Below are 27,730 nucleotides of genomic sequence, written 5' to 3' on the forward strand. Positions count from 1 at the left end.
TGGTGTCTCGGCTGATTCTTTAAGAAGCAGATGATAAACACGTTACTGTAAGGAATGATCAAAACTTGGCCTGAGCTGTCTTCTGATAATTATTAATCCTAGTATATCCAGATTTGTTGTCCAAGGACAAAAGCTCCATGCCACCTTCTGCTGTCACTTTCCAAGGAAGAGGTTGCTGTTTTTTTTTTTTGTTGTTTCCAGTTTTCACTATGATCTGAGTAGACAGAGAATGTCATAAATGAGTATTCCATTATCCGATCAGAAATGCTACCTCTTTTCCCAACTCATTGCTCTGACTTGAAAGATGAACATATATACGAATTCTCATTTTATTCTCCTGAGAAATTATGCATGATCCATTATAAAACATACAGGTAATACAAGGTCCAAAAGCCTGTCATGTTTATGGCAGTGGTGTGATCTTGGCTCACCACAACCTTCACTTCCCCAGTTCAAGCAATTCTCATGCCTCAGCCTCCCAAGCAGCTGGGACCACAGGCGTGCGCCACCATGCCTGGCTAATTTTTGTATTTTTAGTATAGACGGGGTTTCGTCATGATGGTCAGGCTGGTCTCAATCTCCTGGCCTCAAGTGATCTGCCCACCTCGGCCTCCCAAAGTGCTGGGATTACACGCGTGAGCCACCATACCCAGCCAGTTTCATTTATTTTCATAAGAAATAGGTTATGAGTACGTGATATAAATGCTTAAAATTCATCACCATACTGTGCTAAAGATATTGAGAAATTATGCAGAGAGAAATCTGTGCAAATTCATCTTCTTAGTATCAGATGGTTAAAAAAAAAAAAAAAAGGAAACAAAAAACAAAAGCAACCCAAATTATTTCTTTAAATACTCTTATTTATACTCAGGAAAACAGATTTGAAAAACTGAACAAGTAGACATCTGCCCCGTTTATGATTAAATAACAATGCCAATGAAGGAGATTCCAAAGAAAAAACTGAGATGAAAAAATCCAAATAAAAGCCAACACTGCTATTAAGATTTTTCTTTTAATATGCCATGAGATATCTTGATTGTATATTTTCCAAAGTACTTTCCAGCCACATCTCCCAACCCTTCCAAAAGACTTTGCCAGTCTTTCCAATGCAATAAAAGATGCTGGATTATAGTTTTGTCTACCATCTCTTTTTGAAAGCAATATTATACTAATGACTTTAATGGTAATACACTCTTATCTAATAAAGAAACACATTTACAAATATCAGAAACCCAGTTTTGAAACATTTGCATTAATTTTGAACTGAATCAGCATTTTGTAGGTTTTTAAAAAGGCAGCAGTTTGACTCAGGACTTGCTGATAAACACGTTTCTGCTGAGGGAAGGGGAAAAGACAGGGAGAGTGAATGCTGCATTTCTCCATTGGCCCCAAAAGTGCTAATTTCACAAAGGGATACATCAAAAGCAAACATGCAATGGTTGTTTTAAAACTTTTACTGCAATATAACAATGAAGTAAACAGTAATTAGACACCTACCAATTTTTTCCCCAAAACAACAAAAAAATGTAAACAGGAAAATAACTCTGCCTATACTTGTACAGCTTCTCAAATCATGTTAGAAGGGTCTCACATTCAATGATCAAGAAATTTTAAAATAGCAGTAATTATTTTCATTTTAAGAAAAGGTTCCCTTTCTCCCCTCCCACCCCAAGTATTTAACATGAAAGAATGGGCTTCCTTACATATTAATTTTATACTTATTTTTGAAGCAGCAACAATTAACCATCAATTTGGCATTTCTGTTTACAGTCGCTACGAAAATTTTTTAAATTTCACAAAGCCATTATCCAGTGTTGCCATGAAACAGAGACTGTAAATTCTAGGTAGCTAAGATTCTTTCTGAAACCAATGTTAAGTCAAAGAAATATAAAGCAGGACATCATTACACTAAGTTTCTGGATCTAGTACACTAAAAAGAGTGAAACCTAGGAAAAGTTACCTACTGTTTTACAGAAGAAATAAAGACCTGCAAAAGCTGATTTTTGGTTGTATATATTTTACACACTGTGTGGAGTTGCGGCATCTGCTAATTGAAGCAGACATGCACTGTATTTATCCCTGCCCTATATCCTAGATCCCTCCCTCCCCACCCCCAACAATCTACTACCTTATACCAAGTATTGTGGATATGAGCCCAAGTCATCCCAGACAATCCAGTGAACAAGTTAGTGTAATGCACTGGTGTGAAGTGTGAGATATAAAAAAGTCCCTTTCAATCTTCATCAAAGTTCTGCTGTAGAAGAAAATTGGCAGCCAAATTCTCATTCTTCTCACAAGCAAAATACGCTTGTATCACAAGTCCTTCAGGAAATCCTAATGCCTTTAACTGGAAGAAAAAGGAAAAAAATATAAATCCAACACACCAATAATGGCACATTTAATTTTATTTACATATTATAGATTCCAGTATAGCACTAAAGACAAATCATTACTCAAAAACATACTGCAAACCAAAAAAGCTCTTGAGAATTTTACATGAATTCATCTCTATCATTATGGATTTACTGCCCAACCCAAGGGATTAGATGGAATCTAGACCCTTTCCTTTACTAATCACCTAAAAAAGTCTTTGTTTCTAGTTAAAGCTTAATAGATACTATGCAAATACTCTTTGGCCTAATTAAAAATTCGTTCTGCTATGGTTTAAAAATAAATGACTCTACGGAAATGCATAAATCAAATGGCTTTTAGTATATTAAGAGTGAAGATAAGGATGAGAGTACCTGCAGTATAGTTTAACCACCTCACCTAATTATTTGTAAATTAAAGGCAAATTATGTTTAATTTATTAATGCGAACTCATGTCTTTCATTTGGATCAAACATCACTCTCAATCTCCTTGCTTTATTCAACATTCCATACTAGAAAAACAGGTGACCAATTATTAGTAATACATGGTACATTTTGAAGACAGTGTTCTATTTTTATCTGCTTAACAGTTACATCATTTTAAATGGTAATACCAGCTACTTAATTTCATTTTCCTAGTCTATTATATTAAAAATCACTTGTGACAATACTCACTCCTTTTAAAAGCCTTTAAAAACTCAGCCAAATGTCACCCTCCTCAATTGTCTCAATCACCCTGAGTTAGATCACGGGCCCCAAACCCCCAGACCACGAACTGGTACCAGCCATTGGCCTGTTAGGAACCGGGCCGCCCAGGAGGAGGTGAGCAGTGGGCGAGCAAGTGAAGCTTCATCTGTATTTACAGCCGCTCCCCATCACTTGAATTACCACCTGAGCTCCGTCTCATGTCCTATCAGCAGCGGCATTAGATTCTCATATAAGCATGAACCCTACTGTGAACTGTGCATGAGAGTGATCTAGGTTCTGTGCTCTGTATGATAGCCTAACAAATGCCTGATGATCGGAGGTGAAACAGTTTCATCCCAAAACCACCGCGCCCACCCCACCTCTGTTGGTAGAAAAAAAGGTCTTCTTTGAAACTGGTCCCTGGTGCCAAAAAGGTTGAAGACTGCTGTGTCAGATTATATTCGGAAATAACCCTTAAAATTTGGGCAAAAATCCCAATTCATCACGAATAACTACTCATCTGCGAAAGCAGAAGAAACTAAAAAATCGGTTTGTTATCTAGGTTTTATCCAGATTAAAGCTAGGATAGGTGAAGTAAAGGGTACAATCCAACTGCCTGCTTCTACAAAACACACAATTTAGATTCAAAGACACAAGTAGGTTGAAAGTAAAATGATAGAAAAAGGTATATACCATGCAAATGGTAACCAAAAAAGAGGAGAATGGCTGTATCAGAGGAAACAGATTTAAGATAAAAATTGTTACTACAGACAAAAGGCATTTTATGATTAAAAAAAGGATCAGGAAGACAACAATTATAAATACATATAACAGAGCCACAAAATACATAAAATAAAAACAGAATTAAAGGTAGAAATTAGCAATAAACAATAATAGAGACATCTATAGCTCCACCTTCAATAATAGATAAAACAGCTAAGGCAGAAGACTTGACTACAAACTAGATCTATCAGATATTTATAGACCACTTAATAAGAACTACATTATATTCTTCTTCAGTATACATAGAACATTCTTCAGAAATACCATGTTAGGCCACAAAACGAACCTCAATAAGTTGAAAAGTACTGAAACTATATTCTCTGATTATAATGGAATGAATTTAGAAATCAAAAGGAGAAAATGCGGGAAATTCATAAACTTGTGGAAATTAACACAATCCTAAATAACGAATGAATTAAATTAGAAACCAAATGGGAAATTAAAAAACATTTTGAGATGAAAGAAAGCAAAAATACAACATACGAAAACTTATGGGATGCTGCTATAGCATAAACCCAGAACGAATATTATAGCTATAAACATCTATGCTAACAAAGATAGATAATAATTTAATCTTAAACTAAAACTAAACAAAGAACTAAACTAAACCTAACCTAAAAAAGGAAGAACAAACTAGAAGTAAGCAAGAGGGAAACAAACATTAGAGAGACTTAAAAAAAAAAAAAGACTAGAAAAACAATAGGGAGAATCAACAAAACCCAAAGTTATTTCTGTCATTAACAACAACAACAACATAAATGAACAAAATTAAAACCTTTAGCTAAACTGAAGGGAAAAAACAAAAATATCTTAGGACTCAAATGACTGAAATCAGGAATAAATGCAGGAACATTATTACTTTATCAAAAGATGAAATAAAATGATTATAAGGAAATATGTACAACTGCATGCCAATAAATTAGACAGCTTAGATAAAATAGACAAATTCCAAGTCAAAAACCACCAAAACTGACTAAAAGAAATAGAAAAGTTGGCTGGGTGCAGTGACTCACGCCTGTAATCCCAGCACTTAGGAGGCCAATACGGGTGGATCACAAGGTCAGGAGATCGAGACCATCCTGGCTAACATGGTGAAACCCCATTTCTACTAAAAAAACACACACAAAAAAAATTAGCCGGGCATGGTGGCGGGTCCCTGTGGTCCCAGCTACTCGGAAGGCTGAGGCAGGAGAATGGTGTGAATCCGGCAGGCGGAGCTTGCAATGAGCGGGGAGATCACGCCACTGCAATCCAGCCTGGGCAACAGCGAGACTCCGTCTCAAAAAAAAAGAAATAGAAAAGTTGAATAGACAAGTAACAAGAGACTGAATCAGTAATCACAAAACTTCCCTAAAAGAAAAGCCCAGGCCCAGACTACTGGTGAATTCTATCAACTGTTCAAAGAATTAACACCAATTCTTAATACTTCCAGATAACAGAAGAGCAGAGAATAATTCCCAACTCACTCTAAGAGGCCAGTATTACCAAGACACCAAATTCAGACAAAAACATCACAAAAAAACTACAGACCAATATGACTTATGAACAGATGCAAAAATCCTCAACAAAATACAAGGAGGCTAAATCCAGCAATGTATAAAAAAGATCATATTCTGTAACCAGTAAAATTTATCTCAGAAATGCAAGGTTGGTCCAACATACAAAAATCAATCTATGTAATAAAGCATACTAAAGGACAAAAATCACATGATCATCTTAATAAAGAAAAAAAATTTGACAAAATCCAACACCTTTTTGTGATGAACAAACTAGGAACAGAAGAGAATTTCTTCAATCTGATAAAGGGCATCCACAAAAAACCCATAGATAACATCATACTTAGTGATGAAAGACTGAATGCTTTCCCCCAAGATCAAGAACCAGACAAGGATGTTGTTGGCTCCTGCTAGTCTAGTAATATACTGGAGGCTCCACATAGGGAAATTAGATAAGACAAAGAAATAAAAGGTATCCATATTGGAAAAGAAGTAAAACTGTCTCTATGTGCAGATGACATAACCTTGTATATGGAAAATCCTAATGAACACATGCACAAAATACTTAATGAATAAATAAGAGTTCAAGGTTTTAAGATAAAAGATCAATATACACAATTGTATTTTTATATAGTTAGCAATGAACAGTCTGAAAATGAAATTAAGAGAAAAATCCATTTATAACAGCATCAAAAAGAATAAAAATACTTAGGAATAATTTTAACAAAAGTATTACACAACTTCTACACTGAAAACTACAGGACACTATTGAAAGAAATTATAGAAAAACCTTATTATTAATATGTGACTTCTGAGCATTTGAAATGGGGCTAGTGTGACTAAGGAATTTTTTTTTTTTTTTTTTTTTTTGAGACAGAGTCTCACTCTGTTGCCCAGGCTGGAGTGCAGTGGCACAATCTCGGCTCACTGCAACCTCCACCTCCCAGGTTCAAGCAATTCTCCTGCCTCAGCCTCTCAAGTAGCTAAGATTACAGGTATGTGCCACCACGCCAGCTAATTTTTGTATTTTTAGTAGAGATGGGGTTTCACCACGTTGGCCAGGCTGGTCTTGAACTCCTGACCTCAGGTGATCCACCTGCCTTGGCCTCCCAAAGTGCTGGAATTACAGGCATGAGCCCAGCCAAGAACTCATTTTTTTAAAGTTTTACTTAAACTCACCCTTTCTATAGCTTCTTTTTCCTGAGGCGTTACTTGAATGTAGTTCATATGACCACTTCCAGCTTCTGCAATTCCTCCACTGCCACCTCCACCTCCTCCTCCTTGACCACCAGCTTCTTGAACTGGTTCATTTAACATCTGAATAAAATGCTCCTGGTGTTGGCTAATTTGCTGTGGTGATATGAAGGACAGAGAAAAATAATACACTGATATTACGTATCTGCAGGAACAGAGAAATTCTAAATATTACTAAGAGAAAAGGCTACACTTTTGCAAACGTAGTAATTTAGTGATTCTGGATTATTCAATCTTTGGAAGGATGTGATTTCTTGTACATTAGTAAAGAAATTCAGTTCTTTTGGGCAAAGTAAACAGTGAAGAAATTCAAATTCTTAACTGCTCTGAGCCTCCTGTGCTCAAAAACAAAACAAAACAAAAACAAAACAAAACAAAAAAAAACAAACTACTGTGGGACTATAAGAATAGAACTTATTCTTTATACTTGCATATATTTTTTACCTTCCACACTAGTGGGCACTAAAATGCTGTACAGAATTCAAATACTTGGTGATCTGAGCATTAAAGAAGCCCCACAGCTATTTTTTCTAAGAGTAAGTTGTTCCTGTTGCTTAAAAGTTCCTAAGAAAAAGGAACAAAGGAACTGAGTAATAAGCTTGTGAAAAGTGATTGAAAGTTAGGCAGTTTCTTTGTTAAACAGTTTCCCAAATTCTTTAACATATTAATGTGTAGTGGGAATCTCCAAAAAGGAAATATAAAATGTTTCCCAAACTTATTACTATTTGGTCAACTTAATTTAACCCAACCTCCATATCTCAACTGTTTTTTTAGTACACCTATCTAGATTGCAATATCTAAGTGTAGCTTGGAAGAATACATTCACCATTCTCAAATACAGAGTTGTATTTGAGGCGGGGAAGGACCGTTCATGGACTTTTTCAAAATGTGACACACTCTACATCACTTGTGAAACTGACACTGATTAGTCACCTGAAGTAATTGAGGATTCTCTCGACCTATCTGCTGTAGTAACGCTGGAAGCAGGGAAGGATTCTGTTGAATAATTTGTCTCATTTGTTGAAACTGAGGCTGATTCCGTAAAAATTCAAGGGGATGTCCTAAAATACACATAAACATTTTTAAGCAAAAGCAGTAAATACATATACAAAGAGTGGTTAAACAATACATTTAGACAGCAAACACTATCAAGGAAAAAATGATTTGAGTTCTCAGATGTAATAAAATGAAGTAAATAATGATGAAATCTTCCAACTGTACCAACTTGCAAGTTTAATATGGCAAAAATTACTCCTATTAGTAAAGGCAAGGAGTGCAGAACGCTGACTGTAATATGAACCAAACTTTCCTATAATCGCCCTTGGCACTCAACGTTATAAAATACTAGAAACTTGTCTCCTGTGTGTGTTCTATCAAAATAAAACGTACTAAAAGTTGTTCCTGTTGTTTAAAAGTTCCTAAGAAAAATACACACAACTAACAACAAAAACTCACTTACTTTATAAACAACGAAAACCCCTAAAAGAACACAATCTGAGCTTGAATTCCTAGGAAATGCTAAACCAAAGAAGAAAAAGATACTTAAAGTCTGAGGTCAGGTTTTGCAAATCAGGAGAAACTTTAATACAAACTTACATTAAGGAAGACTTCTGATTATTACCATTAAATTTCAAACATTTGTGAACTATAAAAACTCAGACAAATAAGCTGTATGGCAATCTAGTACTAATATATCTAAACTCTTCAGTCTAAAATCTATTCACAATAATAAATGTTAATAATGCCAAATAAAATATAAAATACAGAACTTCCGGCTTTTTCAGGGTGCTGGTACTTGTCTGGTTATGCTATAGGAAACCAAAAATCGTACATAGAGGAATTGTTTTTGAGGTTGAATTTTTAGATGTATGTCGTAATTTCCTGTTCAGGAAGACAATCATTCTAACTGAAATGGCCACAGCACATGGATTTTTTGTTCTTCCATATATAATACTAGCTTTATAGGTGAAGGCAACGAGACTTAGAGACTATGTCACCTAGTAAGTGCTGAAAGGAACAGGACCCCAAATCCAAAGCAGAGCTGTGGTCATCTCTTTCCACTCCCATATGCTGAATCACAACAAACAAAGGGCCTCTCCTTGGGAGACTGTACACACAGCACTGAGTGACCTTTGTCAACCAGAGGTGACTATCATTATCAGAGCTACGAAATGCATGAAGAATGGCCTTTTCAAGATCAACAGTTTAAATTACTTTATTAATATACGGAAGAACGAATGAAGGAGAACACTGCGTAATTTCTAAGCTGACTGCAGGTTCCAGGCTTTGCTCTGTAGTCAGACCTATAACAATGTGTGGGGTATGGTCAGCACCCCAGTAAGGAGACTTCAATTCAAGCTTTGCTTTCTCCTCTAGATACAAGGTTCTAAACCTCTCACGGTTTCATTTCCTTGGTTGTATAATTACTAAAATCCTGCTGGCTTTGAAATTACATACACTTTGTAACATTTATGGAGAGAGTAAGAGACACAGTGAGCAAACCATTCTGAATGGCATCAGAAAGTAACACTAAATACAAACTGGAAAGCATCTTTTCCTTAGAACAAATAAAACAGAATATGCCCTTCAGCAAAACTGCAACACTGATGTTTAATATCAGCAAGGATACCTTTTACATCCACTTGGGAAAGTTTCTTTTGGGCTTTTCTCAAACATTAGTGAAGAGAGAACGAATTATTCGACTGCTCTGGGAATGAACGTGATTTCTGAAGTATTTCAGATTAAATTATTTTACACTAAAAATTCAGGGCCATTCCCTCCCCATCCAAAAGATTCTACTTTACCTCCAGAACTTGTTGTTGTAGTTGTTGCTGTCGTAGTTGCTGCAGCTGCAGCCACTGCTGAAGACTGAGGAGCCCCAGTACTAGCTGCTTGAGGGGGGTCAACCACAGCCTGACTTTCTCTATCTCCAGGGATTCCCTATAATAGAATTTCCAAGCTTTAAGATATCCCATCATGCAAAATTAAATATTATACAGAGTAAAAGATTTATAGTCTGTTTAACATCTTGTCTGATTTTCAAAAGCATCAAACAGATGTCTGCTTCAATTAAAAGTAAAGGATTATTAAGCTGCATGGATTCAGATTAGAAATGACCTGGGCACATTATGGAAAAACCCACATTGCTATAATAATGCAAAGCAGCACTGTCCAACAGAACTTACCATGATGATGGAAATATTCTGTGTTGTTCAATAAGACGCCTACCAGGCACACGTAATTAGCGTCAGATTTGAAAAATATTGATACATGTACCTTCTTAAAACTGAACATAACCAAATTAGTTGACTTTTTAACTTCTTAGAAATCTTAATCAGCTGTTACTCAGTGATAAAAAGGATTGAGTTTGCAACTCTAGCTTAAGATAATCCAAAAAAAGAGGTTTTGATGTACACTTGACAGTTCTGAAATGACTCCTGGGGAAAAAAATATCTAATGGATACAGACCAGGTACACAGTGGCCAGGCAGGAGGATCTCCCCTACTGATCCATGGTACTGAGAAAGTGTCACTCAGGAAGTATCTCATAAATTTGAGATACTTTTGAGTGAAGTGTTTCTTAAAGTGTCAAAGTATCTCGTAAATGAGATACTTAGAATATCTCAAAAAATTTAATTTTTCAAAATTCACAAAATCGATATAAAAGAAATTAGGTGATGCCTTTTGTAAGTTTATAGTACTTATCTTTTAAAGTTATTAAGAGCTTAAAACTGCATGTACTAAAATCTTTTGGGACACCTATTTTGATGCACATGATTGATAGGCTTGTCATTTAAAATTTTTAAAAAGTCTTTATCAAATTCTTACAGATTTCGAAAAGAAGAGAAAAAAGAACCAAGTATTATAATTGAATAAGATGATAAATGCTTCCATTCCCTAATAAACCGAAGCCAAAAGCAACAACATATAAAGGATGAAGAGTAACACAGCAGGAAAATGGCTGCAGGCATTAGATGTCACTCCAGGCATTAAAACCAGTATCTTTGAATGAGTTCACCAATTCAAACCCTTAACTCAGATGGGCAGTTATTTAAGTGCTAACAAACTACATACAAATTTAGGATCCAGAGCATCCATCAAATTCTGTTTTATTAAACTAAAAAGTTAATCTTCATTGCTATAGATCGACCTCTACTCTCACACATTACATAGCCTCTTATTAAATGCTCAACGTTTCTTCTTTCCATCCATTCACCTTATCTCTTAACTAGTAACAGTTAAAGGCAACTTTTCCCCTCCAGTCTATGAAACAAAGAGCAAATATATAAAAACATTTTAGTTATAAATTGTTTTTGATGAATTCATGTCTCATCTATTTATTTGCATTTGATGCTCTACAGCAGTTTTAGCATTTGGTAACAATGACTGTTTTTTTATACCTCAAAACTCCACATCCATTTGATCAAAATAATTGATACTGTTGAATTTATGCAGAATTCTAAATCAGGTGTAAATGAAAGCCACTCCATAAAAGCTAATACTTTTATACAATCTGTTTAGGGTACGCACTCCTCACCAAACAAATTCACAACAATTATTAATTCCACAATTCCAAACAAACTGGATAAACTGCCAGCATTTAAAGACACTACTCAAGAAGACAATGAAAAAGTGAATTTAAAAAGAGAAAATAATATGCTAAGAAAAAGGTTTTGTGAACTTTACATGCAAATGCATGGGCAAATAAATGGTGGAGGCAGAGTACAGTTATGAGGCTTATAACTGACTCTTCTGAAACTAGCTAGCTACCTGAAAGGAGTTTTTAACAGAAGTACAACCTAGACACAAAGGAATGGGTTAAACTGTGGATGTAATTCCCAAAAGGGTTAGAATCATGCAACTTTAAGATGATATTTAGGGCAATTCAGACTTTGATAATACTCCAAAACACCAAAGACAATTATAGAAGTCTAAGATTTTTAATAAGTTAATTCAATTACTTTAGCCTGTGTCACATCTGTAAAACTTGCAGACTTTCATCTTAATACCAAGGGTTTCAGTTGATGTCCACAACAACCTATTTCTCAAAAACTCCCATTACCAGTAAAAAAAGAAAACCTTATTCAAAAAGTCCCTCAACTCCTACTGATTATAAAAACAAATTCAAATGTCAACGGAACCAGGTAACATCATTCATTAAATGCATGATGTTACATTGGTAACAGAGTGAATCAGAGGATAATGAATTAGATTCCACGATCTAAAATATTTTCCTTAATCCCTTGCAAAAATCTTGGATCAAAGTTGTCCAGATAAACCAGAAATCTGTACTTTTATGTGAAATTTCCCAGTTTTTAAAAAGTTGGCAACTGATTACAGAAATATACACAGTATAAGCAAAATAATTTGGCCCGGACTCTCAAGCTTGAAATTTTTGTTCTGCGGCCAGGTGTGGTGGCTCACGCCTGTAATCCCAGCACTTTGGGAGGCCGAGGCGGGCGGATCACAAGGTCAGGAGATCAAGACCATCCTGGCTAACATGGTGAAATCCTGTCTCTACTAAAAATACAAAAAAATTAGCCGGGCATGGTGGCAGGCACCTGTGGTCCCAGCTACTTGGGAGGCTGAGGCAGGAGAAAGGCGTGAACCTGGGAGGTGGAGCTTGCGGTGAGCAGAGATCGTGCCACTGCACTCCAGCCTGGGCAACAGAGCGAGACTCCATCTCAAAAAAAAAAAAAAGAAATTTTTGTTCTGAATAATTCACGCATAGTGGCACCTAAAAAGCTACTACAATGTTGGACCATTCGATTAAAAAAGGTTACATTTTATTAACACAAAATACAAACATACTAGAAAAAAAAAGCATTATGTATATCATCTAGCATATATCAGTAACAAGTGAACTGGTCCTTTAAAATCTGTTTCTTTGAGATTTTGATCTTAAACAACAGAATGGAGTAAAGTAAAACATGTTTCTCACCATTAAAAGATACTCCACTGCTCTGTCAGGGTTGTTGAAACTGGCTCTCAGGGCTGCAATTACTTGCTCTCGTTCATAGCCCATTGACATGATCTCGGTTACCATATTCTCGTAAGACTGACCCGTCACTAGAAAGGGAGGGTGGAGGGGAAAGAAAAGGAACATTTAATAAATAAGCATTTGCTATACTTTTTTTTTTTTTTTTTTTAGACGGAGTCTCGCTCTGTCGCCCAGGCTGGGGTGCAGTGGTGCAGTGTAGGCTCACTGCAAGCTCCGCCTCCCGGGTTCATGCCATTCTCCAGCCTTAGCCTCCCAAGTAGCTGGGACTACAGGCGCCAGCCACCGCACCCGGCTATTTTTTTTTTTTTGTATTTTTAGTAGAGACGGGGTTTCACCTTGTTAGCCAGGATGGTCTCGATCTCCTGACCTCGTGATCCGCCCGACTCGGCCTCCCAAAGTGCTGGGATTACAGGCGTGAGCCACTGCGCCCGGCCTCTCTATACATTTCTTGATTCATGTATACAACATTTCAGGCACTACTGTGCTAGGAATACAAAGATGAGTAACAGTATAAATTACAACATATATGTAGTAGGTAATGGTCCCCCAACGATGCCCTCCGGTTTGATCCCTGGAACCTATAAATAGGTTACATGGCAAGGGGAAATTGCGGTAATAGATAAAATTAAGGTTGCTAATCAGCTGACTTTAAGACAGCGACTTCATTCCGGATTATCCAGGTGGGTCCAGTGTAATGACATGAATCCTTAATAGTAGTAGGAGGAGGAGGAAGATGAGAGGGTCAGAGAAACAGGTGTGAGGAGGAGGCGACAAAACCAGGATGAGAGATGTTATGCTGTTGCCTTTGAAGATGGAGAAAGGGGCTACCAGCCAAGGTATGTGAGCAGTCTCTAGAAGCTGGACAGGATCAGGAAAAAAACTCTTCCCTAGAGTCTCCAAAAAGGAATCCCGGCTCCCCGATTTTAGTCCAGTGAGCCCTGTGTCACACTTCTAACCTACAGTACTAGAAGACAGTTAATCTGTGTTGTTCTACACCACTAAGTTTGTGGTAACTTACTACAGTAGCAACAGGAAACTCATATAATATGTTTCAGAGTACAATAGAAAAATGAGGTACGAAGGTAAGGGAGAATTAGCAGGAGGTCAGAGAAGGCAACTGGTAAGAAGAGACACCAAATTCTGAAAACATGCTGGGGAAGGGATGGTATTTCGAACCATCAACTCCGACGCAACAAGTTCAGTTTCCCTTTGATACCTTATATAACTGAAATGGGGGAAAGAGGTTAGGAGCTAGAAAGTTAAAATCTTGTACACTATACAAAGTTGGTAAAATGCCCAAAGCGCTAACATTCCAACAAATCACTTCTTACAGACTCCTATGCTCCCTCCTCTCAGCACAGACAACACTCTGAATAAATGAAAGCTATTTTCCTCATAAACTTACCTCACTTAAAACTATCCTTTCTTCCGCTTGTGTTCTGGGGACCATTACCTTTATTGTTGCCTCACACTCAAACCAAACTGGATTTGGTTATCCTCCCTCTTCTCCACCAACATCTTTCCCCCTCTGTGTAATTATCCTGGGTCAGTAGTTAACTATGTCCTATATTTCACTCTAAAACAAAAACACACCTCCCATCTTTGACTTCATCCTAATTCCTCTTTGAGGAACCATCTGCTCTCTTCTCATCACAGCCATAGCTACTGAACATGTGTCCACTTTCTCACGTTCCACTCATTCCTCAACTAATTGCAATTCAGATTTCCCTCTCAAATGTGTCCCACCATTGTCTGTCCGCTCTCTTTAAACAAATGGCACCTCTATTTACCTAAGTGCTTGAACAAAAACCCTGGTGATTTCAGTTCCTTTTCCTCTTCCTTCCACACCTCACTTACCAGCATACCTGGTAGGTTCTATCCCTAAATTACACCCCAAACCCATCTCTTCATTCTCTACTGTCATCACTGAAGACAAGCCCACAACAGTCTCTAGATGGGATTACACCGCTTCCAACTCTTGTCTCTGTATCTACAATCTATTCTTCATCCAGTTGCAAAAGTCAATTAAACACACACACACACACACACACCCACGCGTGCGCAAAACCCCTCATTTCATATCTGGCTCCCAGCCCTCAACAATCCTCCACCCACCACACTCATCTTCCCGGTGTTACTTCAGCAGGCCACACCTTTTCCTGCCCCAAGGCCTTTACACAACACCAGCCATCTTAGATGGCCAGTTCCTTCAACATGCTTCAGTTCCATATTTAAAAGGCCATCCTAGGTAGCCTTCTGTTTTTGTTTTAGGGAAGCCCTTTGTGTTCTTAGTATCACTTATCTTTTTTTTTTTAATGTTTCATTATTTTTTTCTTGCCCCAACTGACTGCAAGTTTGGCTGCAGGAAACCATGTCATTTTGCATGTTTCCCTGATACACAGTTGACACCAAGTATCTGTTGAATAAATAATTTTTTTCTGCAGAACTTTCAAAAATAAAGGTGTTTCATAGCTAAAAACCCCCTAAATATCACAAACAGATTAAGCATTTGATATCTTGCTTAAAATAATGACTTTCCTTTTCCCATCCCATAAAACAAAAATTTTTAATTATTTATTTTCTTATCTACTGATAAAATTCGAGCACAAAGCAACTCAAGTAGCAATACACTTTCAGTAATCTAATTCCCAGATACAGAAATCAGTATCAATATAAACGAAATTCTGAGCTACAGAAAATCAGAACTGCACTATTTTAACATGGTGTTTCTCATTTAGTTCTCTCTCCCTACTTCATAAGAAAGGTTTAATTTCAACTCCTTTAAAAGATGAGTAGAGTACAGCTTGGAGAGATTAATAATTTGGTAAAGACTAGGTGTGGTGGCTGACGCCTGTAATCCCAGCACTTGGGAGGCCGAGGCGGGCAGATCATGACATCAGGAGATCTAGACCATCCTGGCCAACATGGTGAAACCCGTCTCTACTAAAAATACAAAAAAATTTAGCTGGGCATGGTGGCATGCGCCTGTAGTCCCACCTACTCAGGAGGCTGAGGCAGGACAATTGCTTGAACCCCGGAGGCGGAGATTGCAGTCAGCCAAGATCACGCCACTGCACTCCAGCCTGGCGACAGAGCAAGACTGTCTCCAAAAAAAAAAAAAAAATTGGTAAAAGTATTAAGTCATGGTGCAGAGATACAAACACAGGCTGACAGTCAAGAGTCTCCACACCTAATCATTACACTATGACTCCTAAAATCATGTTTCCTGGTTAAATTATACAATCTCAAAAAATACTCATAAGCAGTGTGATACTTTTTAGATCTTAAAAGTCCAAAGGCAAATGACTTGTAAAAAGAACTAGAGAGGCCGGCACAGTGGCTCACACCTGTAATCCCAGCACTCCGGGAGGCCTAGGCGGGCGGATCACCTAAGATCAGGAGTTCGAGACCAGCCTGGCCAACGTGGTGAAACCCCGTATCTACTAAAAATACAAAAATTGGCTGGGCATGGTGGCAGGTGCCTGTAATCCCAGCTACTTGGAAAGCTGAGGCAGGAGAATTTCTTGAACCCAAGAGGTGGAGGTTGCAGTGAACTGAGACTGTGCTACTGTACTCCAGCCTGGGTGACAAAGAGAGAGAGTCTCAAAAACAAAACAAAAAAACAAAAAAAAGAGAGAGATTGGACAAGAAACAGAGTAATGAGGCAAAAGAGGTGGTGATGAAGAACCTTATATATGTCATTCAGAATAAGCTTTGATCATATTGCCTGACTTCAAATAATACTACCATGCTACTGTAACCAAAACAGCGTGGTACTGGTATAAAAACAGACACATTAATCAGTGGAACAGAATAGAGAACCCAGAAATAAAGCTGCATACCTACAACCAAAATGATCTTCAATAAAGTCAACAAAAACATACACCGGGGAAAGGACACCTTATTCAACAAATGGTGCTGGGAAATTGGATAACCATATTTAGAAGAATGAAACTAGACCCAGACTTCTCATCAAACACAAAGGTTAACTCAAAACAGATTAAAGCCTAAATATTAAGACCTGAAACGACAAAAAAACCTAGAAAAACTCTTCTGGACATTGGCTTAGGCAATCTAACAAAGTGCTATTATCCAGAACTTAAACATCAAGAAAAAACCAAACAACCCCATTAAAAAGTGGGCAAAAAACATCACATGGATTTTTCAAAAGAAGACATACAAGTGGCCAACAAACATGAAAAAATGCTCAACATCACTAATCATCAGAGAAATGCAAATTAAAACCACAATGAGATGCCCCATCTTACACCAGATGTTGGGAAAGGATGTGGAGAAAATAGAATGCTTATACACTGCTAGCGGGAATGTCCATTAGTACATCCTTTATGGAAAACAGTATGGAAATTTCTCAAAGAACTTAAAAACAGAACTATCATTTAATCCAGAAATCCCACTACTATGTATATATACCCAAAGGGAAATAAATCATTATATCAAAAAGATACCTGCACTTGTATGTTAATCACAACATTATTCACAATAGTAAAGATATGGAATCATCAATGGAGGATGAGATAAAGAAAATGTGCTGTGTGTGTGTAATAATACTCACTCATCAAAAAGAATAAAACCATGTCTTTTTTACAGCAACATGGATAGAACTATGGAAGCCACTATACTAAATGAATTAACTCAGTAACAGTCAAATACCCATGTCCTCACAAGTGGGAGCTGAACAATAGGCACACATCATATAGAGTGGAATAATAGACACTGGAAACTACAAAAGGTGGGGAGTGGAGTGTGGGTTCAAAAATCTCCTGTTTGGTACAATGTTCATTATTCAGGTGATGGCTACACTAAAAGCCCAAACTTCACCACCACATAATACATGCATGTAAGAAATATGCACTTGTACTCCCTATACACAAATTTTAAAAATTAAAAATAAGCAGCTTTGGACTTATTTTCTAGGTCATGAGGAACTATTAAAGGAATTAACAAAGACCCCATTAGAGTTGCTTTCCACTCTGGTAAGGAAGAGGTAGGCCAGGTGGATAAGGATAAAGCAAGAGTACAAGTGAAATAAGGACCTGAACTAAGGCAACTAAATGACAGTGAAAACAAATATTCCAGAGACTTTAAGAAACGGAGTCATTAGTAACTGTGGAATGAGGGGAAGAAAGGGAAGGAGGAAGGAAGGAGAAAGGAGAGAGGACAGAGGACAGAGGAGAGAGGACAGAGGAGAGAGGAGAAAGGAAAAGAAAAGTAACAGACTCACTGGGCCAAAAGAGGCAGAGGGTGGATGAATGAATGATGGTACAAGTAAAAAGTGAACAAAAGAAAAGAATCAGACTGGGGAATAAAAAAGGAGTCAGTCTGAAACCTGAAGTCATGGAGGTTCTAAAGTTTTCCAGTTGACAATGTCAAGATACGAGTTTGGGAGTTCAGAGGGAGATCTGTATTGCAGCTATAATTTGGGGAATCTATATAGTATATGGATGGAATTGGTCATTCCCATAATTTAAACTTTGAACTACGACCTAGAATAGAACCATAGAAAAATCGTACATTTAATGGTTAGGTAAAATAAAACGAATTAACTGGCCGGGCACTGTGGCTCACGCCTGTAATCCCAGCACTTTGGAGGCCGAGGCAGGCAGATCACAAAGTCAGGAGATTGAGACCATCCTGGCTAACAGGGTGAAACCCCATCTCTACTAAAAATACACAGAATTAGTCGGGCGTGGTGGCACGTGCCTGTAACCCCAGCTACTCAGGAGGCTAAGGCAGGAGAATCACTTAAACCTGGGAGATGGAGGTTGCAGTGAGCCAAGATCACGCCACTGCACTCCAGCCTGGGCGACAGAGTGAGACTACAAAAGGAAAAGGAAAAGGAAAGGAAGAAAGAAAAGAGAAAAGAAAACAAAGGAAGAAAGAAAAGAAAAAAGAAAAGAATTAACTAGAAAGCTTGAGAAGAAAGAGCCTGAGGTATGGATCAGGAAAAGAGTGGTGTCACAGAAGCCAAAGAAGGAACGTTTAAAGAAGCAAGGTTAATTTGTACAGCAACAAGATAAATCAGAATAAAATAAAATAAAATAAAATAAAATAAAAAAGAAGGGAATCAACATAAAGACTTGGGTAAATTAAAGATGAAAATGCAGAGGGATCCCGAGACCATAAAGCTGAGAATGGGAAGACATCGTCAAAGAGGCTTGAGTAGCAGCAGCTACAGCATGGCCTCCCAGGCTCCCACTCAGGAGCATCAATGCATTCCAGCTGCAGCAGCAGTGACCACAGCCAGAGCCTTCAGCACCATCAGGGGCAAGTGCCAGCTGGCTCCAGCCCCAAGGCCACAGACAGTTTACTGCCTCTCTGGGTAATCCTATTCTCCAGCCCTTCCAATTCCTAACAATTTCCTAAGATTAATAAGCCTTTCCCTCTTTGAAATAGAGTGGTTTCTGGACACTGTTCCTCAAAGATGAAAATCTGGGGTTGTCACACCCAGGCGATCTTAGATAATTTAAACTACTGTTTTGCCACTAAATGTACATGCCATTTTCCACAGCAACGAGGGCATCACGGAGTTCCAGCCCAACCAGCTCAGAGAACCAACTCAGATGCTAGGAGGTGGTACTGCTGCTGGAACCCTGCTGCTGTAGAAGCTAAGCAGGAATCCAGAAGCCTGTACTGCACCAAAGCTGCTGTTTCTACCTATTCCTTGCTTTCTCCCTCCCTGCCATTTAAGAGTACCAAATTAGGAATGGAGTTGCCAGCCAATACACCAGTAATTAGCAGGAACTGTATCAGAGATGCTACAATGGGAGAAAAAAAAAGCTGCTTCATTCTGACAGACTGGGGTGATGGGAGATGGAAAGGCATTATTCAGTAGGTAAAATAAAAAGTAGGGATAAAAAGGCATTTTTGCTGCAAGCCAATGCAAGCAACAAGATGTAGATGGGAATGTATAGTGCCATCAAGTTGGAATTAAGTCTGATGGTGAATACACATGAAATGTGAGGCAGATCTAGAAAAATTTCATACCCATTTCAAAGACCCTTTGTAATAAATCCATACACAGATCAACCATGTTAGGATCACATTTAAAATTTACATCTAGAAAATGGAGATTTATTTGCTTTAACCAAGTATGCTCAACTCAGAGCAAGTTTTAAAGAACTCAATACATAAATATTAATTTAAAAGTCTTTGGTAACACTATTAATTGAATAATTACCTAAATCAATCATCTTACAGCTTGATTATAAATAACCATGCAAATTATTAACACTTACTTTTATCATGATCTAGAAAAGTGAAACCTCTTTCCTATCTCTTTATAGGTTATTTACAAGGAAAAGTAGGTACTTACCAAGTGCACTCGTTGCATCTTCAAAAAGGTTTGACCGAGAAGAATCTCCCGATGTACTGTAAAAGGATTTTAGAAAAACCACATTTTAAAAAGCATATAAAATTTAATTTACATTAGTTTAGTAACTATCCAATTGGTAAACAGATTCTTTGATTTTAATTAAATATAAAAGTCTGACTACGGTATTTAAACTGTCTCTTCTAGATTAAATCCAAAAGCTTTATCTAAAACATTTGTGGTTTGGGAAAAATTTTTAATCTTGGTACTCCTTCTATTCTGAGACTCCATCACTTTAAATGTCAAAATATATAAAATAATATCCTAACAGATAGCTATCTATTGAATACAAAAAAGATAATGCACAATTATTTACCTGAAATAATTTACATGAGAAGTTAAATAATTTATAAATCAAGTCACACCAGAATATCAAAAGCAGTATACAAAATAGCACATGGAGAAACCAAATTAGGCTATAAAGTCTTTACATAATAAGGTCTTATAGGTAAGTTCTGAATGAGGACACTGAAAGAAGACATTCAAATAAAGAAATATAGCATATACAAAAAAGGTAGATATGGGTTAAATCCAAATTTGAATGTAATGAAAATCAGTTTAAAAAGATTAAGTTTCTGTTGGGAAACTACAGAGAAGTCTGCAATAAAAGACAGAAAATTATGAAAGACCAAGAGCAGGCCAAAGAAAAATAAACTTAATTTTACAACAGTGGTAAAGGTAGTAGTTAGAAGTTTAAATTAAAGCAGACACACATACACACTTAGACCTGTGTCTCAATTAAAAACAACACACACATTATATTTCAGTTCTGAGAAAGCCCTTGGTAGTATATAATAAGAGCAGAAAACTCAAGTTTGGATTCATAAATTACTTAATCTTTCTAAGCCTGTTTCTTCGTCAGTACAATGTCAACGACAGTATCATATACTCCAAAGTGTTGTGGGTAGGGCTACACTAGTACAGTGCTTAGCAAAGTGCCTGGCATCTAACACCCAATATGAATATTATGATTAGTATAATCCTTTGGTATAATTTTTTAAGTTCTTCATTAAATATACTGTAAAACTAATATAGAGAAAATAAAATTTCAAAAAGCACAATATAAAAAAACTAAATTTTTCCTACCCCTAACCCAGAGACAAGCACTATGACACCAATTTCTATTTAAAAGAATAACAACTTGTGTCTTGCTTTGGCGTTTTTTGTTTGTTTGTTTTAGCTTTTTTGTTTTTTAACTTAATCATTCTATGTTGGCACAATCAAATCTACTTCAATTTCTTCCCAAAGATGCACAGTACTCCATTTAAAAGACCAAATCGAGCTCTTATTAAGGAATGTGTAGTTTGGTTTCCTGCATTTAAATTCTTTCTATAGTCAAATTTATCAATCTTTCCTGTTATAATTTTTTTTTTTGGTTGTCTTGCTTAGGAATAACTTCTCAAAGTGAAGACTATTCTTTTGCTCCCTTGTTCTCCATTAGCTTATGGCTTTGCTTTTACATTAAATTCATATCTATCTATAATTTATTTTTGCAGGTGTATGAGGGGTCATTCTTTTTTCATTCCAGATGGTGAGATCTCAAAAGCATTTTCACCACATTGTTCTGAAACTGTACCTTTATATTAAGTTCCTGTATCTATTTGGGTCTATTTCCAAGCTATTGTTGATTTCGCTAACCAATCTTTCTAATATGAGCCATTCCAAACTGTTTTAATCATTACTGTATAATACATTTTAAAATCCGGTAAGACACATCTCCCTTACAATAACTTACACTATTATCACACATAGTTGTTTTTTTTTTTTTTTTGAGACGGAGTCTCGCTCGGTCGCCCAGGCTGGAGTGCAGTGGCGCAATCTCGGCTCACTGCAAGCTCCGCCTCCCAGGTTCACGCCATTCTCCTGCCTCAGCCTCCTGAGTAGCTGGGACTACAGGAGCCCGCCACCACGCCCGGCTAATTTTTTGTATTTTAGTACAGACGGAGTTTCACTGTGTTAGCCAGGATAGTCTCGATCTCCTGACCTTGTGATCCGCCTGCCTCTGCCTCCCAAAGTGCTGGGATTACAGGCGTGAGCCACCGCGCCTGGCCCACACATTGTTTTTAAAAAGTTCTCTTTAAACACCACAGATAAGACTGGATGTATATATACTTTAACCACTATTCTTTAATCTTGACTCTGTCTCACTGCTTCTCCCCTCTCCAACCACAGAGGAAATCACTCATTAGTTATATGTCAACGCTTGCCTTCTTTTCTTTTACACATTAACATGCATACCCACAGAAAACGTACAATGTTGTTTATGGGTTGTCTGGTTTATGGTTATCGCCTATACTCTTTTGCAACCTGCTTTTTTCACTCAATAACAAAGCCTCAAAACCACACTCATTTAACATGCTTATACAGTACATACTTTAACTGTCTTGTAGTATCAGATATCAGGGTTTCTCAAATTTTACAAAGTCCAAGAATCCCAAGTATGCACTAGGAGGGCTTGTTGATTTCTGGGATCCACTCCCAGATAATTCTGATTTACAGGTCCAGGGTGGCCCAAGAATTCATGTCAAACATACTCCCAGTGATGCTGATGCAGCCTATTGACTACTACACTTTGAATAGTCCTGTTCTCTACTACAAATAAACCACAGGTCAATTTAGGATTCCAATTTGTCCTTTATTAAAAACAATACAGTCATGTGCACAAGTGCAGTTTCTCTCAGGTAGATATCAAGTGGAATTTGCACTGTAATAGACAATTTTTAAAGAACAAAATTGACCTAAAGAAAAAATCCCTGATAACAAAAGTCAGGTCAGTGGTCGTAAACAGACACTCCACAAACTCTTATCAGCTTATCTCCTGATAATTACTCACTAGGTTTTGTGCTTCACAAGACACTAGATATTTTCCAGCAAAGATAAAGGAATTAAGACCCATTTAAGCAGCTTGTTTTCTGAGTTTCTCTCATTCCTCTCTTCCTGTGTTACATTTCTGAGGTAAATTTTTGAGAAATAAGAGTAAGCAGGTGGTGTACAAAGTCCAACTAAGTAAGAAACTCTAGTGTCTGCTTTCCTGGATCACTGACCACCAAGTTACTTATGCAACTTCTGTAGGTCTGAAAAGATAATCCTGGCTCTTTTTACAATAGGTAAGTAAAACTGCAACTCCAGGAAGAAAATAAAACTAGAGTTAATGCGCTGGGTGCAGTGGCTCATGCCTGTAATCCCAGAACTTTGGGAGGCCGAGGTGGGCAGATCACCTGAGGTCGGGAGTTCGGGACCAGCCTGGCTAACACGGTGAAACCCCTTCTCTACTAAAAATACAAAAATTAGCTGGGCATGGTGCCATGCGCCTGTAATCCCAGCTACTCAGGAGGCTGAGACAGGAGAATCGCTTGAACCCGGGAGGTGGAGGTTGTAGTGAGCCAAGGTCACACCACTGCACTCCAGCCTGGGTGGCAGAGCGAGACTCTGTCTCAAAAAAAAAAAAAAAAAAAAAAAAAAAAAAAAAAAAAAAAAAGTGGAGTTAATGAAGCAACAAATTTAAATTGATGGCATTAGCACATTAAAATGTATTGATCAACTCTAAAATTCTCATACTGTAAGCTTTTTTTTTTTTAAAGGAGCTTAAAGCAATTAAGAGAATAAGATGTACTGTGCTGACTGACTTAAGACGTATTAAGTGTGTAATATTTAAGTGCTTTGGTGAAACAATTTTTTAAATTTGTAAGTTCCCTCTATACAGACCTGATCAACAGCCGTTTGATGTAACAGCTTAACCTGACTCTACGTGGCATCCACTAGGATAAGATGGTTGAATGCATTTCTAATTGTACATGGGAAAGATGGATCAAGTTAGGCAATGGTGTCATAGAATGCTTAAAGCAGTGTTCTAGGCAAGTAACAGGGCAAATATTCTACTGCCTAAACCCATGTTGTCTTCTTAGGGAATCAATTATTTAGAAAGAGACCCCCGAGTAAGCAATGAACCAGGTGGCTCAGACTCCTTCAAACACGGTTGACTAAGTCAGACACAGAAACCACAATCAAAGGCAGAACACTAAAATGAAGGATCACAACTATATCTTTCTGATCATTGTCATATATATCTTAACCCCTTTCCATGTCTGTAAATCCTTCCAGTCACTGCATAGTTTTCCACTGTGTCTGATTCTGACTCCAAGGATCATATAACTGCTGCCTCTGAGGTCCTGAGTTGCACTAAGTCACAAAATACAACAGCTGTAGTGCCAGTGAAGGCTGGTCATAATACAACTCATGCTCTTAGATCAAGGAATTGTGCTGTATGATTTCCAACCAAGAGAACTCTGACTTAAGCATTTGCTTTGGTCATTTTACCTGATCATCTGGGGAGAAAAAAAAAAGTCTTGTCTTAAACTGCTCAATAATCCTAACTGCCTAAGTAGCCACTTAGTTGAGGTGTCTCTGCTGTCAACTTCCCACAAGAAATTATTTCTTGCTCCTCAAATATCCCAACAGTCTTTTCCTTTTTTCCCCCTAAAGATCCACACAGGCAGAAGCTTGAATTTCTCACAAGTTCACAAAGATACAGATACAACAGTGAAAAACTGAAATAATCCATAGGTTCAGGTTACAAGAGCTAACAAATGTCAGAACCAAACACAATGCTATATATCTATGGGAAAGATTTACTAACATGGAAGGATGCTTATGATATATATGACAATGACCACAAAGAATACAGATCAAGTACAAATGATGATCAGGGTGGCAATGTCATGATATAATCCTTATTCATTTTGGTTATTTGTATTTCCTAACGTTTCTACTCAAAAAAAAAGACTTTCACCTGCTCTCTCCTTCCCACTGCCCCCCACCCTGCCCAAATCAACAGAGTACAGAAATCTGACTATTAAAATTTGTACTTATATTCTCCTTAGTAAGCTATCAAAATAGACGCAGCATATGTTTTAGTCAAACGTTTAAAAAAAAGCTTAACATAGTAGATATAGTCAGTTTGATCAAAACAATAATCAAAATAAATGCATGAAGTTCCTGTTAAACACGGATTTTGAGATAGAATTTCCTAGAATCCAGTTCCTACCTGTCAGTTGCTGTTGGGCTAGTAGCCACTGGTGTCTCTGCTGGCTTTTCTGCAGGTTTCTCTTGTTTAGCTGCACTAGCAGGTGCAGGTTCAGAAGATGCTGTCACTGACGCTGGAGTGATAGATGCAGGTGTGGAAGTGGGAGCCAAGGCAGGGACAGGGGTTGGAGCCTGAGCCACAGTTGTTGCGGTGGAGGAAGTAACTGCTGTAGTGCTGGCGGGAGCTGACTGCTGAGTTGTAGCTGGTGCTGGTGTGGACACTGCTTTGGGCTAAACACATTAAAAGACAAAATAATTACGATAAAATACTACATACTGCCTGATCTCTAATTAGACTGTACCGTTACAGGATGCCACAAACATAGCACTAATAACAACCTATAACTTGAAAATAATTTTGTAAAATGACACAATAAATGATCAATATTAACGATCTGACTTATGGTTACTCTTTCAAAGCTCATGAGAGCATATGTTAATCTTAACTATCAACCACAATTAATTTTACCCAACAATTTCTGTCTTCATATCAAGTTAATATAAAGTAAAAAACTTGAAATATAGAGTATATATATATATATATATATATATACACACACCCACACACACACACCGTATTATTTTCCCAAAAAAACTTTATGTACCTGAGTTGTAACTTTAAAGTACCTAATACCACTTAAAAGCACTAACAAAATAATTTTCTTTAATTTTAAAGACAGGGTCTTGCTACCTTGCCCAGGCTGGTCTTGAACTCCTGGCCTGAAGCAACCCTCCTACCACGGCTTCCCAAAGCGCTAGGATTACAGGCATAAACTACTACACCCAGCCCAAAATAATGTTCTTGAAATGGCAGTATAAATGTTTATTTACAAACATGTCAAATATTCTGTTGTACTGTATTTTAGAAGAGGGAGGAAAATCCCAAAATTGACTACAAATCAACAGACCCAAGTACAAAAAGGTTCACAACACTTTGAGACATACATGTAGTTAAGCAGAAAAATAAAGGCCAAATTAAGTTACCTCCACACACTCAGCACTTTCTGAACTGGAAATAGAGCCATAAAGCTTCCCACAGGGCAAAAAACAAATTAGTTGACCCTTGAACAACAAGGGTTTGAACTGCACTGGGTCCACTTATATGATAATTTTTTTCAATATAAGTTACACTGAGTGTGCCTGCCTCTCCTTCTACCTCCTCCATCTCTGCCACCTTGAGACCACCATACCAACCCTTTCTTTCTTAGCCTATTCAGTGTGAAAAGATGAAGACCTTCATGATGATCCACTTACACTTAATGAACACTAAAAATATTCTCTCTTGTGATTCTCTTTTTTTGTTTCGTTGAGAGGGTCTCACTCTTATCACCCAGACTGGAGTGCAGTGGTATGATCACAGCTCACTGCAGTCTCAACCTCCCAAGGCTCCTGCCTCAGCCACTGCCCCCGCCCCCACCACCAGGTAGCTGGGACTACGGGCTCACACTACCACTCCCCGCTAAATTTTTGTATTTTTTTTTTTTTTGTAGAGACAAGCTTTCGCCACGTTACCCAGACAGGTCTCCAACACCTGAGTTCAAGCGATCCGCCCACCTTGGCCTCCCAAGGCGCTGGGATCACAGGCATCAGCCACCATACCTGGCCATGATTTTCTTAATAGTTTCTCTAGCTTACTTTAATACAGTATATCATACATGTAACATATAAAACATGTATTAATCCACTGTTTATGTTATCAGTAACGCTTCTGGTCAAGAGTAGGCTATTAGTAGGTAAGTTTTGGGCAAGTCAAAAGGTATATGCAGATTTCTGACTGTAGGGGAGAGGCTGGCACTCCTAAGCTGAGCGGTGTTCAAGGGTCAACTGTACGTATGTAAAAATCATACTACATGATTTTTAGTCTTCTCCTAAGGCCTGTCAATGCTCGCTACCTGTTTAGTTCATAACTTTCCCAAGGACAAAAGGTAGCTGTTTTAGTGGAAGACAAGGCTTAAATTCAACATAATTTGCCACAAGCATAAACAAACACTAAAACCAATGAGCTGCCTTGTGTCTTTTTGATTTGAATAAAGAAGACACTAGGAAAAAGGTTAGTGAAATGTGATAGGTTTTTAAAAAATCCTAGTAGCATTATTCCCTTCTTTTCCTATTTAGCTTAACTTTCTTAACAGCCAATATAATATTCTGCAGATTATTAATGTTCTAAAACTAAAATGAGCTGAAATCCTGAGGTCATTCTGGATCTTCAGTTATTCTGGATAAACTGGAGCTTCACAAAGGTGAAAATTCAGTCTTAAGCACCAAAACTTTATTACAACCAATCTAGATAAAAATGTATTTTTAAATGCGGTATACTCATTTAATATTTTCCTTAATTATTTGTTATCAAAATAATATTGCAACATAACTTGCCTTCAAGGTTCCTGCTGCCAAGAACAGCTATTTATACTTTATTCTAAACAGTACCAAGCCCTTCTCTGCTTTTTAGTTTTTATTCTTGCTTTTGATCTTAATAGCTTTTTCCTTTCCCTTCTTTGTATTAATAAGGTCATTTCTCAGTGCTTCCATAATGCCTTACTGTAGCAGCATTCCCTCCCTTCTTATGGTTGTCCTCTATTACTAACTTCAAAATAAAACAATCATAAATATCACTAGAATCCTATGTAATATTAGGAATAAAAGACTTTAAGGAAAAACAAAAGAACTG

At 37.4% G+C, this 27,730-nt stretch overlaps 1 protein-coding gene across 2 annotated transcripts in view; it reads right to left on the reverse strand.

Moving 5' to 3' along the window:
* Positions 1-993: 993 nt before the first annotated feature.
* The window catches only part of RAD23B (RAD23 homolog B, nucleotide excision repair protein), a 47,775-nt gene continuing 21,038 nt past the window's right edge, over positions 994-27,730 (reverse strand). For both annotated transcript variants that reach the window (XM_055271579.2, XM_063636158.1), the window contains 7 exons: positions 25,025-25,293; positions 19,924-19,979; positions 12,531-12,658; positions 9,395-9,530; positions 7,524-7,651; positions 6,516-6,686; positions 994-2,347 (listed from right to left, as the gene is read on the reverse strand). In XM_055271579.2, coding sequence (XP_055127554.1) covers positions 2,234-2,347; positions 6,516-6,686; positions 7,524-7,651; positions 9,395-9,530; positions 12,531-12,658; positions 19,924-19,979; positions 25,025-25,293 — 1,002 coding nt within the window. In that variant the 3' untranslated portion in view covers positions 994-2,233. The remainder of the gene's footprint in view (positions 2,348-6,515; positions 6,687-7,523; positions 7,652-9,394; positions 9,531-12,530; positions 12,659-19,923; positions 19,980-25,024; positions 25,294-27,730) is intronic.

The sequence above is a fragment of the Symphalangus syndactylus genome, chromosome 3 (assembly GCF_028878055.3).
Source record: "Symphalangus syndactylus isolate Jambi chromosome 3, NHGRI_mSymSyn1-v2.1_pri, whole genome shotgun sequence".
Classification (NCBI taxonomy): domain Eukaryota; kingdom Metazoa; phylum Chordata; class Mammalia; order Primates; family Hylobatidae; genus Symphalangus; species Symphalangus syndactylus.